We start from the raw sequence: 17,747 nt of genomic DNA, 5'->3' as shown, positions 1-17,747 counted from the left end.
AGATGATCTTTCAGGGTCCTGTCCAACCTGGGATGTTTTATGATTTGATGATTCTAACTGCTCCAGTGTGGGTCCTCTGCCTGGGCTGCTGTCCTTCAGGAACAGACTGCTCCAGTGTGGGTCCTCCATGGGCCACAGCTCCTGCCAGAAAACCTACTCCAGTGCAGACTCCCCAGGGGCTGCAAGTGGATCTGTGCTCCGAAGTGGACCTCCATGGGCTGCAGGGGGTCAGCCTACCCCACCAGGGTCTTTTCCAGGGGCTGCAGGGGAATCTCTTCTCCAGCGCCTGGAGCATTTCCTCCCTCTCCTTCTTCACTGACCTTGGCATCTGCAGGGCTGTTTCTCCCACCTATTCTCCTTCCTGTGCTTCACAGCTGCAGCACACTGGTTTTTACCTTTTCTTAAATATGCTACCACAGAGATGCCACCAGCATCACTGATGACCTCAGCCTTGGTCTGTGGTGGGTCTGTTTTGGGGCTGTCTGGACATGGCTCTGACTGACATGGGGCCAGCTCCTGTTCATGTCTCACAGAAGCCACCTATGCAGCCCCTCCACTATCAAAACTTTGCCCTGAAAACCCAATACAAGGTTACTCTTAGGTAACCTGTATTGCTACTGAATCTCAGCTGTTTCCCTTCTCTGCAGGGTGGAGGAGGGGGCTTTTGTGGTTTCCCACCCACATTTGGTCTCTCTCTCTCTCTCTCTGAATCCCAGCCTCAGCCAAGACAGCGGAAACCCACTGAGCCCCAGCCATGGCTGAGATTTCATCTCTGTGCCACCCACTCTTCTCCTGGCAGTGACTTTTCCCCTTTGAATGGAGGATGGGGGTGTGAAATGCAGTCAGGTTTCAGGGGGAGCAGGTTCAGCCATTCACAGCACTGAGGTTCACAATGCGACACCAGGTGTGGAAGAAACAGCAGTGATTAGGCCTCGAGTGCGAGAGCTGATCTGTTGGTTGTGACACTGGAGAAAGATGATGTCCCATCTCAGAGAAAGAGCCACCCACATGAAACAGGAACTTCCCAGTGTGGGATACAGGCTATGGGATGGGATGGGATGGGATGGGATGGGATGGGATGGGATGGGATGGGATGGGCACTCACTCTGCCAGCATCCAGAGCCTGTAAAAGTCCTGTGACTACCTGACGTATCACATCAGCATCTTCAAAACGCTCTCACATGCGTCAAACAGAAATATCCTTTCTGGTCCCCAGCTGCCAGAGAGAGGTTGTCCTGGGAAAAAAAGAGTTGAAAAAACTCAGGTTGGAATGGTAAGGCCTTGGCATCTCAGTGCTTGGGGCCTTGGGGCATTGAGCTGGTGCTTCAGTTTGCGCAGATTCTGTTTGGCATTTTGTCTCCCCAGCATGCTGTAATGCAAAAACACTGACTTGTTTTTAAACAGTCGGTTTATGTCACTGCAAATATCTACCAGAAATAGCATTCCCCAAAGGGGTAAAGCTTGCAAAATGCACTTGAACTTGCTGCAGAGTTACAAGGAGAAGTAAGGCTGTGAGTCTGAGGTGATAAAGCTTCAGGCTTAGCCCCCACATGGACCCACTCTCATCACAAAGTGGGAATTCATCTCTTGGAGCTGTTCCAGCTGTGTGGCAAACAGGTACCTCTGGGACCAAGGGTCACAGTGTGTGATGACGTGTTTGTATCGCTTTCATCCAAGCTTCTCAAAGCACTTTGCAAGCATTAATTAAACATCAGAATCCAGAAGGGATGAATAATATTAGCCCGCCAGTCTCTCTTCTGAATGTAATATTCCTCATAAATATTTAATTGATTTTTAAGTTCCGCGTGAGTCTGGTTCTCGCCTCACTGGGACAGTTGCTGTACTGCACCCGTGGGGAAAGTGGGGCTTAGCAAGCATCACACACTGACCCTGCGGCACAGCAAGAAGAGCTTGAGCACTGCACACTGCTCCCTCTCCCAACAAGTTTGTGGCTGTCATGTTTCCCTGCTTTATCCCCTGCAGAGACACTCTAATCTCACCAACAGCAATATTTTTGCAAGCTAGAGCTGGCGATTAACAGATCCTCTCAGCGGAGAGAAGATGCTCCCAGACTATACTGAGTGAAGGTCACAGTCTGAAGGGACACAAAATCTCTCCGGGGAAATGAGAAAAAGGGAGAAAAGGGTTTCAGAAATCAGATGTTGAGAGGGACCTTTTACTGGCTCTGCTGGAAAGCCAAGATACCTCCAGAGAAGATCTCCTTAAAACCAAGCTCCCCGTGCATGAGTGAGGACTCTGAGTGTGCCTGTGAAGCCCGGTGGGTGGAGGATACCCAGATGTGTTGGAAAATTAGTGATTTGAACACAACATAACAACCATGTCTTCAGACACCTGACTGTCAGCAGCTTCAAAGGCCAGGAACAGTCTCTTTGTAACAGAATAGCCGACACCTGGTGAGCTTGTCAAGGGGCATTTCTGACACTAGATATGGGGAGCTAGAAACAACCAGCCCTCTGGTGAGGGGGCCTGGTGATTTGCCCCAGCACGGCTATGTCGCTTGGAAGGGAGGAAGGCTCCTAGGTTGTGCCAGAGGGAGATACCTCCGGCAGGCACTAGGAGTCTCTCTGCAGAAGCCTGATTGAGAAGAGAGGATTCTCTAAGCAGATCTCATGAAGGTTCATCTGCTGATCACAGCGGAAAATCGGGAAACATGCGGAGATGTTCTTCATGAGCAAGGGGTCCCCTGTATTTAGGCAGGAGATGTGAGGTCTGATGGAGCAAAACTAGCCAGGTGTGCTGGGAAGTCAGAGACTACTCAGAGGGCACTGGAAAGAGGAATGGTCCAGGAACCACCGACTGCAAAAGTGTATCACTGAAAGTGACAGGGGCTAAAGCCAGCCTAAGCAAAAACAATCTGATGTTAAGGATGTGTCAGAAACGCAACAGGCAGGAGAGAGGTAACTGGGGAAGCTTTTAAGAAACTGTATCTATCTCGCTATTAATGACCTTGACAAAAGGAAGGGGGAGAAGCTGGTGACAATATTTGTTTTGATGGAGGTGTTTCATCAGCACAGAGGTTCTGGAATATCACGCTGGAAGCAGCTTGGGGCTGGGATCATTAAAGCGGCTTGCAACTCAATGGCAGATGCCATCAGGTTACAGTAACTGTGAGAAATTTTGCTTTAGCTTCCTCAGCTGAAAGCAAAAGAAGGGAAGGACCTGGGCGTGCCAAGCGGTCCTTGGGGAGCTGAGTCACGGAGTGTGCAGCCCAATAGGCACCAGGGATGGATGTACTCGATGCGCGGCGCGTGTGGGCGGGAGAATCCCGGCGCAGGAGGACGGTAGATGGCGGCATTGGCTCGGGACAAGGAGAGTAGCCCTGTGCCAGGAGGGAGTGAAGGAGCAGCAGCTGCAGCCTCCGGCCCCTGCCGCGCCCTGACTCCCGAGCATAGGTGCCCCTTCAGAGCGCTGCGGGAGTGCGATTTCATACAACCACGGAATGGTTTGGGTTGGGAGGAACCTTAAAGATCATCTCGTTCCAACCACTCTGCAAAATTGAGAACCCTAGATATTTTGGGTTTGTTCGTAAAAGTGCTGAAGAAATACAAGCAGAGTAGTAAGTCACTGGGGGTTTTTTGCAGGACTGGTGCTGAAATTGTTCCCACAAATTTGCCAAGCAAGTATAAAACTCAATGTGCCTTAATATCCTGCATAATTTGAGATCTGGTTCTAACTTTTTATTGGTTTTAAAAGGCTGTACAGAATGTACCAAGACCACAATAGATGTGTTTATAGTTGCTCCTTTGTCAGATTATGCTATTCACTAGCGCTTACTTAGCCTCTCACTGTAAATCCCTGAGAAGTCCTGGATGCAGAACATCTGGACCTAGTTATGATTTTTTTCTGATGGTGCTGATCTTTCTTACCAAAAAAAGATTAATTTGGGATTAAAGATTGTCTTCCCATTCCTTTTGGAGGAGTCATATGCAAAGGAATTTGCATGCATAACACTTTCTTTGCATTCCTTAAGCTCTCCTCTCTGCCAAAAGGGAATCCACTGGATTTCCTGTGTTTTTCAAAGTTTTCAGCCTCTGTGTATTGGGTTTGCATGGCAAGGCTTAGGTTGCAGTGTAGCAACAGGGTTGGCTTCTGTGAGAAGCTGCCGGAAGTATCCCCTGTGTCTGACAGAACCAGTGCCAGCCAGCTCCAAGATGGACCCGCTGTGGGCCAAGGACAAGCCCATCAGCAACAGTGGTAGCACCTCTGGGATAACATGGTTAAGAGGGGTGGAAAAAAAATGAGCAACTGCAGCCAGAGAGAGGAGTCAGAATATGTGAGAGAATCAGCCCTGCAGACACCCAGGTCAGTGCAGAAGGAGAGGGAGGAAGTGCTCCAGGTGTCAGAGCAGAGATTCCCCTGCAGCCTGTGGGGAAGACCCTGGTGAGGCAGGCTGTATCCCCTGCAGCCCGTGGGAGTCCAGAGATCCATGGTGGAGCAGAGATCCACCTGCAGCCTGTGGAGTACAGAGCAGGTGAATGCCTGAAAGAAACTTTGGCCCTGTGGGAAGCCCACACACTGGAGCAGGCTCTGACACTACCTGTGGACCCATGGAGAAAAGAGCCCATGCTAGAGCAGGTTTGCTGGTGGCACTTGTGACCCTGCATGGGACCCACACTGAAACTGTCTGTTCCTGAGGGACTGCACCCCATGGAAGGGACCCACACTGGAACAGTTCAAGAAGAACTCCAGCCTGTGGGATGGACTGACATTGAAGAAGTTTGTGGAGAACTGTCTCCTGTGGGAGGGAACCCATGCTGGAGCAGAGGAAGAGTGTGAGGAGTCCTCCCCGTGAGGAGGAAGGAGTGGCAGAGACAATCTGCAATGAACTGACAACAAACCCCATTCCTTGTCCCCCTGTGCTGCTGTGGGAGGAGGTGGAGAAAACTGGGACTGAAGGTAAGCCTTGGAGGAACAGAGTGGTAGGAGGGACTTCATTTAAGGTTTGGGTTTACTTTCTCAGTATCCTTCTTTGATTTGGTTGGTAATAAATTCAATTAATTTCCCCAAGTGAAGTCTGTTTTACCCATGACAGTAATCAGTGAATGATCTCTCCCTGCCCTTATCTTGACTCACAAGGCTTTTGTTATGTTTTCTCTTCCCTGTCCAGCTTAGGAGGCTTTTGCTCACTGTAACTGCACACTGCACCAGGTCAGGCAAGAGCCCAGGCCATCACAACAGGCACAGCTGGGTACAAGCTCAGTGTTGTTCAGTGGGGAACTTCTCTCAGAGAAGCAGACAAAACACCAGGAGCCATGAAGGGGCAGATTGAAGTAATGCAGAGAAAGGCACTGTGTGTCCATGTGAACCAGCACCACTCCCCTGCCGGGCTGCTGTCTCCTCCTCCAGAGCAAAGAGCATGAGGAGAGTTGGCCATGCTCAGAGATGGGCCTGTGCAAGCTGTCAGCGAGAAAGTCCCCAAAACTGGGATTTGTACCTGAAAGGCAATAAGTCAGGAGGGGATGGGGAAATAACAAAAAAAAAAGATGTGATAAGAGGTGGTAAAATAATGACCATCTAAGATTTGATAGATCTGGGAGTCCCTCTTCTTCTAGTCTTTGTGACAGAAGAAAAGAAACCAGATGATGAAACCAGAAAGCTTTGAATTCAAAACCAATAGAGGAACTATTTTCACACAACGAATAAGCAGACCCGAGGACTGATTGCTAGAGGAAGCCAGAGAGTACAAGGAAACAGAGAGGTTTAAAGAGAGACCAGGCACACGTCTGAGCAATGAGAACATCTGGGCTGGTAAAAGGCAATGCTAAAAGTATTACACACAGGAGGAGAGAGCATCCCATTGTGTATTAGAAGAGAGAGCAAACTGCTGTGAGGCACTGAGAGAATATGATGTGGTCCTGATGAATATTAGACAGCCCTTTAGCCCCACTGGGACTCACCCACCTTTTCCCTATCTCCATAACATCTGGCAGAGAGAGGGGATTGAGCTACAGATCACTCCAACCTTAAAAAAAATTGCAGTATTATCAATTGCCTAGGAAAATTCTGGTGCCAAGCTGGATTGTCGTGTGTTTTGTTGGTTCTGACTGAAATTACATGGGATGGTTGAAGCAGACAGGTCTACTTCGTGGCTCTGCTGCATTTCTCTAGGACTCAGTGGAGAAATGAGTGTCATTTTCAGTAAAATACATGGCTAACTGTTTAGCTAAAGAGCTGTGGAATCCAGACATGCTCTTCAGAGTAGGCCAGTTGTGACTTTTTGGATGCAACTCCATTACCTGCACTCTGAGGATCCCAAAGTGCGTTTGCTAGCTGTGAATGCAGCTTCCCTCTTGGAAAGGGAAGGTGAAAGCTACACACCATATGCCTGGTGAAATAATGAAAATCTGGCATGCTACTGATCCCTCTTACTCAAGTCAAGAGAACCTTTCATCTTAAATATTGAGAGCTTAATTTTTGTTCCGCTGTCCCCTTGAGCAGCCACAGCCTGGGGACCCATATGGGAGACATCACATGTGTGGCTCTCTTTATTAGTGAGGCTTTCTTCTGAGGTGGCATGTAATGGCTGTTCAAGAGCAGTACTACAGTCCTCCATGGCTTTTCAGAGAGGAGGTGAAGAGCATTCTCTGACTACATGAAAGCTAAACACATTAAGGGTCTTGAGAGATGGGACCTGGCAGACTCACACTTATATTACTAAATACATCCTTAGCAGGAGGAGAGTGACAGAGAGCCCTAACATCAGTTGTAGATCTTTCAGAAAAATGTGAGAATGAAAGGAATAAATGAATGAATGAACAGGGACAGCCAGATGGGAGAAAAAGAAAGAAAAAAAGACACTGAAACACAGCAAAAGGGAGAGACTGAACCTGTGATTCTTTCTTCTCTAGTGGCATTTAATTTCCCCTTCCCCGCTGTGAAAATGTCAGAAATGAACAGGCAACTTCAGTAAAACAGAACTGAAAAAGAAAGAAAGGCAGCAAAGGCCTTAGAAATGGCTTCACACAGGCAGAGGTACACCCGGCACGGTCAAATAGGCACAATCCCCCATAAGCACATACAGGGACCAGCAGGCTTTTTTGTCACATAGATTTATTTTCAGTTCTAAAATGAGTTTCTAATAAGTTAAAATGCTCAAAATATGCAACAGGGCAGTGATCAGGGCAGTGCAGGCAGAGAGAGAAGAAAGCAAGCAAGGGGGGCAGAAAACACCATCAGGCTGCAGGAAAGACAGATTCCAGCCATCTCCTGCATCCTGGTGTTCCACCAGAGAAAGGTTGTGAGAGGAGCCACAAAAAAGGGACAAAGAGTAGGCAGAGATTTGGCACTGAAGCAGGCAATAACTACTGGCTCAAACACTCCCAATAGCTCCAAAGCATCTGTGCTGCTGGCCACCTTACTGCAGCAGTGAGGCTTGCCTTGCCCTGGTAGGCAGCTCCCAGCCCCTCTGCAGATACAGAGCTCCCAATACCTTCTGCATTGTTCATGCCATCCCTAGACCCCCCTGACAGGTCTGCATGGCACCCATCTCTCTGCAGCACGGCACACAGATTTTCATCCTCCCATGCAGACTAGCCCTGGTGTCCCTGCTCCTGTCAGCACTCAGTTTGTTGGATCTTCCCTTTCTGGTTTTCCTTCATCGACTTCCACGGCCCAGGGACTCCAATCATCCCTTCCAGTGCTGAGAAGGCAGGAGTCTGTGCCTGAAAGGGAAAAAAGAGGCAACATCAGGTATGGGAGGGAGATTGAATGGCATGGTAGACTGGGCTTCTCCTTGCCATGGAAGACATGATCCTACTGCTTGCAACCATAAGGCTCTCATTCCCTCCTAGAGCCAGGGAAGAAGCCACTCTCTGAGACCTGCAGTTTCTTCTGGGGAGTGCTGTCCCAACATGATCCTCAGTGATGTCATGGGCATGAGGAATAACAAAGACAGGACATGCTTAAGGGAGAGCAAAGAGTGATCTGGGCAATGGTCAGGCCAATGTCAGGTTTGATGGTATGCCAGATTTTACACCACCTTTTCAGAGAGAAGTAGTAAAGGCGTGAAGGGTTGTGCAAAATGAGATAAGAACAAATTAAAGACAGAACTACTTTCACAAGTGACTTTCTAGACAATGGAAAAGATGTAGATCTCAGGGCTTCTGACAGCATAGAAGTATAGGGCAACACAATCAGTTCAGCAAGAAGGATGAGATTAGTTGGAGAATAGCATGGTAGGTGTAATCCCAGCTAAGAAGGGACGGCGATTTTGCTGGCATGTTTCTGTCAGGCTGTAGGGAAATGATAAGCACAAGTCTTCAAAGATCAGTCATTATTGGCATAGAGAGTGTGAAAGTGCTAATGAGTTAGGTAGCTGATAAAGCTGAGGAGCCTCATTTGGAAGAAAGAGGATGAAAATATCACACAAGACCCAGATATTTTAGGAGAACAGAGCACTAAACTGAGTGACAGGATGAATGAAATGCAACAGTACCAATGGCACGTTGATAGGCTCAGGGGATCGGAATAGGAATTCCTAATGTGTGGGCAACAGCCCATCAAGTGTGCATGATACACTGCGGTGAGCATCCGGTGTCCAGCTAACGCAAGGAGAGCAAATGTAATCTCAGAGGATGCCAGCAGAGAGAGGGAGAGAACCAGAGAAGAGCTGATATCTTTGCTTGAGACACCTCATCTGCACTCTGATGGAGGATGAGCCCAGCGGGGAGTCTGTGCAGAGAAGGGCATGAATCACAGAATCACTGGATGGTGGTGTTGGAAGGGAGCTCTGGACATGATTCAGTCCAAACGCCCTGATAAAGCAGGGCCACCCAGAGCTGGTTGAGGACCACCTGTGGATGGAGGACCTGTGCTTCAACACAGGAGCCTTGCTTACTCAGCAAAGCACGGCCATGAGGGCATATGCAAATGTTTTAGGGTGGTAAATATCCTGGCTACATGAAACTTTAACTAACAGCTGGGCACCCAGGTGTCCTATTTCCTGCTAGCTGAGGCCTTAGAGTTACACTGCCAAGGGATTTCTCCCAAGGTTTTTGGCCAGAAAGGGTGGTTCTGATCATCTTGTCCCGGACTTGCACAGTCTAGAGAGTCACACAGGAACTGTAGATTTCTGCCTCAGATTATCCTTTACCATCAGTGATAATTAAGGATGGATGATGAAGAACCTGTCACGAGCTGCTCTAGTGGTACCCACGGTGGTTTTTAAAAATTCCAACCTTGATTTTGTTCCTATGCTGCTTGTCTTCAGTCTCCAGCCACTGGGACTTGCTAAGACTTTTTATCAATGCTAACACATCCCTTGTCTTCAGCTCAAGGCAATTCCAATGCTCCCAGCTCTTTCACCGGGGCAAGGTCTTCTGAACTTAGACCGCTCCAATCCCCCAGCCCCCTCTGCTCTAGAAGGGGTTTTTCACTGTGGACCCTTTCCAAGAAGTTAAGTAGAAGGCAACTACATCACACCTACACTCGAAAGGTGTCTCTTGTCAACAAAAGGATACCTTGAAGGATGAATTTGCCATGTAATTAACTTGCAGAGCAACAGTATGAAAACTGCAGAGCAACAGTCTGACTTGTTTGCATAGCTTTTTTTCTGGGGACACGCTTGGGAACCATTAGCCCCGGCCTGGTCTTTGGGATCGTAAAGGTAAGGTAGAGTTTTCAGAGGATGAGATACTGGAACAAGCTGAGCAAACAGAGGTCAGTAAGTTGCCAGAAGCAGAGGCTAAGATGTGAAGGCTGAGCCAGAAACAACAGCCCTGCATTGAGATCTGTTTCTGGGCACCAGTAGGCATTCATATAGAACAGGAGATTGTTACATTAAAGTGTCCAGATAAGGAATAAGAGAGACAACATGTACAAAAGCCTGAAAATTAACCCTTCTCTAGCACAGTGTGGCTTAATCTGTGGGAGAATAAACATGAAGCTTTTCAAGACCGGGCTGTGGTTGTTTTTTTGGAGGTTTCATCCCTCCTCTGAGGTGTCTGGCCTGCCCCCAGACAAACACCATGGTTAGCTAGATCTGCCAAATAAGGTCAAATAAGGGTTGATGTACAGGAAAAATAACAGAAATTGGGTGATGAACACTTACCCTTTTCTGTAGGGCCAGAGCCACAACACAGACAGCAAGCAGAAGGAAGAGGGTGAGTGTGAGCCCAAAAGTAACTTGCCCACTGAAGAGAGCAGGAGGGCTGGAGACCTGGGCACCTGTGAGGAGGAACCACAGTTAGGAAGGAAGGGAATGTCAATTTTGCACTGGGGCAAGGCTGGGAATGGGTGAAATGGGAAAGAGTGCAGGGAACTGGAAGGAGCAGCATAAGGGACTGGTGAGAGCTAAGACAGGATGACAAGAAGATGGGATCCAAATGGTCCAAGGGAAGAAGGAGAGGGTGAAAGGGAGACAGGAAAGGCACCAGGGAACTGAATAGGGCGAGAAGAGATTGGTTACAAATACATGGGGGACAGTACTTGTGATCTGCAGCTCGTACTCCACTCTTCCCAGTTGGCCTTCTGGGCCATATACACTGCATTCCCATGTGCCCGTATCCTTTTGTGACACTTTGGGTATTTTCAAGATGGGTCCCATCTGGGCGCTGCTGCCCTCCAGGTTTTGGGGGGTGGCCACAGCCAGCTTGCTCTTAGTGGGGACTGAGTCAAGGTGCTTCCACTGGAAACGTTCATGTCCCCGGGAGTGTGTGAGGCTGCAGATGAGCAGCAAACGACTACCCTCAGAAACTGGTCCTTGGATGCTTGGAGTCACTGCAGCAAAGGAAAAAAAATATCCTCAGGAAAGACTACAGACAGGTCCACATCTTTTCTTCATCCATCCTTCTTCTATTACATCCCTTCTTTATTATTTCCTCTAATTTATTTTCTTTGTCTTCCCTAGTTTTAAGAGGAATAATCAGGTCACCAAGGAAAACCGACTTCACCAGACTCCAGTGCAGTGCAACACCCTCAATAGAAATCTTGTTTCTCACCCCGAGGTGGGAACTCATGATCAAGGAGCTACCCACGCTCACTGCACTGACATGTGGGGAGGTTTATCTGTAAGCACTGGGGGACTCCAGAGGGGTAATGCACCTCCTTGTCTCTCCTCTCACCTGTAACCACTGCCAAGGTCACCTCCCTGCTGATTGTTTTGTGGCCCACAGAGACAGCACAGCGGTACTGCCCTGCATCACCCGGCCCCACGACAGGGAGATGCAGGGGGAAGCTTCTGTTACTCAGATTTGGGAAGATGTCCCAGTCTTGCAAGTGTCCTCCTGCAAGATGGCTCCAGTGGGCTGTCACCATGTTCATCTGAAAGGAACTGGGAAGGTAGCTCAGGCTGCATGGTAGATGGGCTGCAGAGCCAGCTGCAGCATAGACCACAGGGTTGGTTGGGCCATCAAAACCTAAGCCAGAGAAAGAGCACAATGTGAGGTGGTGGCTGGAAAGATGGGAGATGACTGACCTGGGAAGTGAGGACAGGGTGGGAGCTGGGAAGCTGGAGCTACTGGGGTTAGTCAGTCACATCAAAGGGATTAACTTAGGGATGCTGGAATATCAACACAGAGGTTGAGGTCACCTAGAATTTGCAGGTCGTACGTGGCAGAAATTATCTCGTTATCGGAGTATCGAAGCTGGCAGCGCCAGGAGCCTGCATCACTCATGGCTGGCCGCAGGATGGAGAGAGCCCCAGACAAAGAGCAGAAGGTCCTGGAGGTGGGGCCCAGGTGCCCGTTATGGAACCAACATATCTCCACAAGGCTGCCCCGGTAGCTGGAGTTGCAGCTCATCAAGAGCAGCTTATTTTCTTCCACAGGATTGGGTGGACTGAGGGTTACTGCACAAAAACAAAGTGTTGGGGGGGGGGGGTGTGAGCTAAGATCACAGGGGAACTACCAACGCAACCCTTTGTGTCCCCCTGTCCTAGCCTCGTCCCACAGGCAGGCGCCCCTCCAGAACTGAGAGCAGACAGCAGGAAGCTGTGCGCTTTCAGGAGGATGCTGCCTGTACTCTAACCTGCCCAACCAAACACAGCATCCCCACCCCATCCCATCTTTACAACCTCCCCGGTCCTAAAATCAACATTCTCCAGGTTTTCTATCTTCTCCTACCTGTAATTACCCCCAGCTCCACATGGCAGCTATGGACCTCCGAGTTGTATTCCACCCGTGCCTCATACAGCCCAGCATCCTCGCTCCTGACGGGGTCAATCCGCAGGGAGAAATTGCCATTGTGTAAGGCAGAGTCCTGGAGTGACACCCGAGGCTTCATGAGCAGTGCCGTCTTCTGGAGGCCCGAGTACCCCACCTCCAGTACCCCATGTGACTCCTGGTGGACACTGGAAGTGGGATAAGTGAGCGGCTCATCCCAGAGGCAAATGTTAGATCAAGGGAGGGGGCAGGAAGGAGGGAAGATGGGGAAAGAGAAAAGGGGCTCAAAGTGTCTCCCACCCTCTCCAGTCCCCCCAGAAGGACTGGAATTTCTTTTGACCCTGACATACCTTCCCCCATGCCTCTTCCACTGCACAGATATCTTGTCAGGCAGCTGCTTCAAGCTCTTTCTCATTTTTCTGGGGCTCAAGTGGCAGGGCAGCACAGCTGAACTCCCCTCTCTGACCCACATTTTCTGCTCCCTGCTTTCCCCCTCCGCTAATCCTGCTGGGATGTGACCAGCTGTAACAAAATAAAGAGTTGAGCAAAGAGTGAGGATGCTGCATTTGCCAGGGCAAGTTAGAGAGCAGGGCAATATCTGGCCATCTTTGGTGGATTGGAAGGGCACAAACTCTCCCTTCCAGTCTTGTCAGGGACCAAGGAACACCCAGGCTCAGCTTACTGAGCTACACTGCCCTCCCCAATAGGTTCAGCCCCTCTTACCACTGAAAGCCAGCAGGGCAAAGGTGAGGAACAGCACCAGGGACATCAGCCTCATGGTGGCATCCAGGAAAGGCGAGGGGCTGCCTCCTACTTGGGTCCGTGCTTGACAAGGTCCAAAGCTTGAAGAGATCAGTAAAAATGAGGCATGGGCAAAGAAGGTGCTAGAAGTTGGTGGGTAAGCAAAGAGGGGTCAGTGGGATGTGCTTGCTCTCATGCCGTCTCTCTCTCTCTGATCAAAGCATTTCCCTAAATGCCCTTATATTGCAGGTGGGCAGCAAATTTCCTCATATCACTAAGAAGATGCGTCACCACCAAGAAACCAGTATAAGCCTGAGGCACGTGAGAGCAGAGGAGGGAGGGACCAGAGACACAGCTGTAAGCATCTTTTAGTGGAAATTCTTTGAGTCGCTGTTGTTTTTCTTACAAATTTCGCTTCTACATAGCCAGTGGAAAAAGTGTAGAAGACACTTCCCAGCAAGTGCCCTTCATGTTTTTCTTTCATCTCTTACCTTTTTTGGTTTGATCTTTCCGCCTCTTGCAGCTTCCCTCTAATTGTTTGAGGGCTTTTCAGAACATGTTGGTCTTTATTTCTGCTGTTCTTTCTTCTTGGGTTTTTTTTTTTTCCTTCATTTTCTTTTTCTTTCCTTCTTTAATCCTCCAAATGAGCTAATTTCCTGGCTTTTCCTCATTGGTCAGTTCACAGGCAGCATGAGGAAATGGTCTGTGGTGAGCTCCAAGTAGGGCACATGTGACTCATCAATCTAGAGTCCAGGGCCAATATGGGACAAAGCCCGAGTGGTCCAAGGAGATAGAGAGGAGCATCCAGAAGAAGGAATCAGAACCGAAAAGAGGGGCTGAATACTGTGGGACGACGAGGAGTGTGAGGAAGGGACCCTCCTCCTCCAGCAGTTCTGGGAAAACCCACTCAAGCTCATGCACAGAGGGGGCTCAACCTAGCTCCCATTAAGCTGCTGACCTTTACATAGGGCAATACATTTCCATCCATGTGCCTCATCCTAGGACCCATTTTGTATCAGAGAACCCCCACTGTTGTGGTTCACACTTTCCAGCAGCCCACTGCTCTGACTCTTTCGGACTTAATCAGCCCTTCGTGACATGTGTCAGACACCCAAGCCCCTCGGTGGCTCATCCCCCAAGTGTTGGGGCTTTTCCTCAGGCTGGGGGAGGGGAGGTGACTCATAGTGGCCACTTTTCAACTGTGGAAGGATCCTTGCTTGCTCTCTGGTTTTCCTCAGCTGGGTGGTGAAGGTGGAGGATAAAAGAGGGCCAGTGCTATGCCTCGCTTCAGCAGACCCCTATTGCAGTGACAGGTCTCATCTCTTTCATCACACATGGCTCTCCAGCCTCCTGAGGAGTGGGATTGGTGTACAGGTGGAACCTCATGTGCCTCCATGTCCCCGAGGGACTGCTTTGCAGTGGTCCCACATGCCCTCTTGTGTAACACAGTCCATAGGATCGCATGAGAGAGAAAGAGAGGAGCAAAGATAGGGTTGAACTTGCGACAGTTGTCAGGAGGTGTTTTTTTCCTACTGTTCAAGAAAAACAGTTTGTGGTGACCAGTTCAAGCAGAAAGCATCAACCGCTTCTTTCCCTTGAATCAGCAGTGCAAGAATGGTGTGAGTGTGTGGGTGAAGGTGAGAGAGAGAGAAGGGAGTTGGAACCGTGATGGAGAGACACATTGCTGCAGTCCAGCATCATCTGCTCCCCCTCTCCTGGCTTCACTTGAGGGGTACACTGAGCTCATTGCTCTCTCCCTCCATCTCAACTCTCTCTGCTCTTGTAGCCTTGTCACCCTGGCACTATTCCACTTTAGCCCTCAAAACCACTTTTAAATGAATTCATGCTCTAGGAAATGCTTATCTCTTGTAAGACTCAGCAAAGCAGAGGACGTAGTCCCATCCTGCTACAGCTTCCCAAGAGGTGGTCACAAGAGACTGATGGACAGCCCAGGAAAATGACAGGAGCTGCCTGGCACTGGGGAGGGGTGTTTGAGGCCGAGGGGTTATTATGCTGAGTGAGCGTGTTGTAAAAGGAAGGTTTTAGAGGCACTGTTTTACTCAGCACCAGGCTATCTTTAGCAAAGACACTGTGACGTTTCTCTCTAACGACCCATTTTAAATGCTGACTCCCTCGAATAGCATTTTCGTCATCTCCCAGAATGAGACCCAGAGGCAGAGATAACAGTGACCAGAGAGAGATCAGCACAGGGACATCTTCTCAGAACTGCCCACGTGGGTCCCCTGGGCAGAGAGGCTGACAGGGATGTGTGGGACCCTGGCAGAGCCATGGGGAATGAGGGGCAGGCTGCAACAGGAGTAGCCAAGGGCAGGGACGTAGAAGCCCAGCTCACTAAATGCTCCTTTGTCCATGTTAGGCATTAGTAGCTTCAGCCAGGTTCCAGACTTCACCGCAGCAGTCGTCTTGTGCACAACCTTAATACATTGCTCTTCTTGTCTCTCTTGGCATGTCTTATGGATGCAAACTACATTCACCAAGAAAAATAGGAATAGAAAACACTGTTCTGCAGTATCATTGAGTTAGGCTTGCTGAAGGAATTTTCCACTGCATTTCCAGATTTCCGTAATACCGTGTTTTTCTCTGAATGATTCCACTTTCATGTTTTGGTCCTTGCACCATCAAATCTGAAAGTAGTCACAATCTTCCACTTTATGCTGACTTTCTCAGGTGCTCTAGAATTTATTTTCAGACTTCAGCTGATCTAGGAAACCATGCCATGACTTGAAGACTGAGTTATCAGCTTGTCTGGGCGTTCCTGAGATAGAGTGCTTGCCAGAAGGACCTCATGTAAAACATCCTGATTGCTGTTTGTCCAGTGCTAAAGCAAACATAGCAGGCAAAACCAAGTTCCTTACTAATGGGAGATAACTAATAACTTCATGGCAAGGAACTGTAAACAAAAAGCAGCCACACCTGGGGAAACAGAAGGGAAGGTCTGGCAAGGATGTGGTGTGAGCAAGAGCTGCTGGGCAGGTTGGTACCCAACAGGCGCCTGCACAGGCAACAGGGACTGGGATTAACTGCAAGACTTCTGGCACTGACTGGGAAGTTTAGGGAACTAAAAGAAATCTAAGCTCAGCTGCAGAGAGGAAGTAGTGGAGCTGCCCTTCTCTGGGCACTTGGGACAGATGCAGTGGTTCCCAAGTCAACACCTTGTTGCTGCAGAGAGGTCAAGCTGCAGAACCCTGAGGCAGAAAGAGCTGGTGTGCACAGCTTGGCAGGCTTTCTGTGAGATGCACAATGGGGTAATGCATCAAAATAGGCACCCTCGAGGTAGAGGAATGCAAGCCACTTTTCCCACACAAAGGGCCATGATAATTTCTGCCAAGGTGCCAACCAGAGGTACATTCTGTATATGAAATTAAGTCCAGGGTGGGTACCAAACATGTTTCATGATGCCTGGAAGCGGCATGTTATCTCCCCAGGGGCTGGGTACACCACAGGTCAACACATCAGAGGGTGGTCTTGGAGAAGGGACCCATTCATCTGAGATGACAGGTCCCAAAAAGCAGTGAGGAGAAGAGCACCAGAAAAGAGAAAGTTTCCATCTCCCAGTAGATCTGGACAAAACCAAAATGTGCCACTGCAGAAGTGCTAGGAGGAAGCAGAGTGATTGGCTGCCTGATTGGGAGGCTTTTTTGAAAGGGTCCTTTTTAGGGAGGCAGTGCCTGAGTCACCACAGATCTCTGATATAGCACTGAGGAGAGTCTAGCAGTGCCCTGCTTCCCAGAATCCCATGAGAGCACCTTTAAGAAAACATAGCTTTATGGGGTCTTTGGACAAATCTGCAGCCTCTTTCTTTACTGTGCTAGAAGGTGAGTACCCTTTGTGTGACAATACTCAGCTGCATATCCCAGAGAAACCTGAATTAGAAAGTCAGAAACAACATTGGGGGGATCTGACTAAAGTTGTGGGCTGCATTTCTGCTAAAAAAAACCCCCAAAACATAACAAAAACCCCAATGATTTAATTACTGAAGAAAATCTGCAGCATTCATGGGCATATTTGGCATCTGGCATCTTGTAACTGGCCAGCATTCGCTGTGGAGGACTGTATAACTATTCTCTTTCAAAAGACCTCCAGATTCTTCCTCAAGGAGAGATGGGACACTTACAGAATCCTTATTGGTTAACACAGCTACCTGTGGAGATGGTTATGGCTATCAGTACCTTGGCCAATACCTCGTTAAGTGATATTTTTGATGCCACAACCTCCATGTTTTGCAACACAGAGGGTGGGGTGGATTAAATACAAAAATCCATGCAGCAAACTAGGTTATATTTCGACTCCCTTCTCATTGCAGTGTTCATGCTTCTAATACAATCAAAAAGTATGCAATAGCCTTCCAAATATCCCAGGGCTGCACTGGGTTTTCTCAAGAGCAAAGAGGGATGGGAGACACGTGCCAGCTTTGCTCTCACTGAGGTGAAGGAGTCAGGCACTGACCCAACGTGTTGTTGAGAGGCTGGGGCAGCAGCTGAGTGGTCCTGAAAGATTGGCTTAACTCAAGTATGAGCTGAGGAGTACTGTGATAAGAGCTGAACCTTGGTCTGAGAGTGGGACTCCCAAAATGTGTTTCTCCCAGGGTACCTGGAGAGAAAGAGTCTGACCATCTGCAGGGTCCTTGGGACCCAGTGGACTGGAAGTTCCAGTGCCCACAGCAGAGCTGGATGACATACAAGTGCTGGACACCAGGGATAGCCCAGAAAGCAGGCAGAGCATTGGCAGAAATATCAAGCAAACAAAACCTCTGAAAGTGCCATAAAAGAGAGAAGGGCCAATCCACATATTCCAGGCTCATATCCTTATTGCTGCTGTTGCTCTCAACTGACAGTACAGTATCCCTTCAGAGAAAAACTGCCACAG

The 17,747-nt window shown here is 49.0% G+C and overlaps 1 protein-coding gene across 2 annotated transcripts; it reads right to left on the bottom strand.

Annotated features, from left to right (window-relative positions):
* Nucleotides 1-7,041: 7,041 nt before the first annotated feature.
* LAG3 (lymphocyte activating 3) lies at nucleotides 7,042-17,295 on the bottom strand. 2 transcript variants are annotated; one of them, XM_064644646.1, is made up of 9 exons: nucleotides 13,352-17,295; nucleotides 12,843-12,961; nucleotides 12,470-12,641; nucleotides 12,081-12,307; nucleotides 11,549-11,806; nucleotides 11,082-11,375; nucleotides 10,447-10,737; nucleotides 10,070-10,185; nucleotides 7,042-7,682 (listed from the first exon to the last, which is right to left on the bottom strand). In XM_064644646.1, exons 2-9 carry the CDS (start codon nucleotides 12,895-12,897, stop codon nucleotides 7,575-7,577), a joined length of 1,521 nt encoding a protein of 506 aa, XP_064500716.1. In that variant the 5' UTR covers nucleotides 12,898-12,961; nucleotides 13,352-17,295; the 3' UTR covers nucleotides 7,042-7,574. The 2 variants fall into 2 exon arrangements, with proteins under 2 accessions (XP_064500716.1, XP_064500715.1); XM_064644645.1 differs by having other exon boundaries at nucleotides 12,843-17,295.
* Between the last annotated feature and the right edge of the window lie 452 nt (nucleotides 17,296-17,747).

The sequence above is a fragment of the Pseudopipra pipra genome, chromosome 2, assembly GCF_036250125.1.
Source record: "Pseudopipra pipra isolate bDixPip1 chromosome 2, bDixPip1.hap1, whole genome shotgun sequence".
NCBI lineage: Eukaryota > Metazoa > Chordata > Aves > Passeriformes > Pipridae > Pseudopipra > Pseudopipra pipra.
This window is presented reverse-complemented; position numbering and strand designations above follow the sequence as displayed.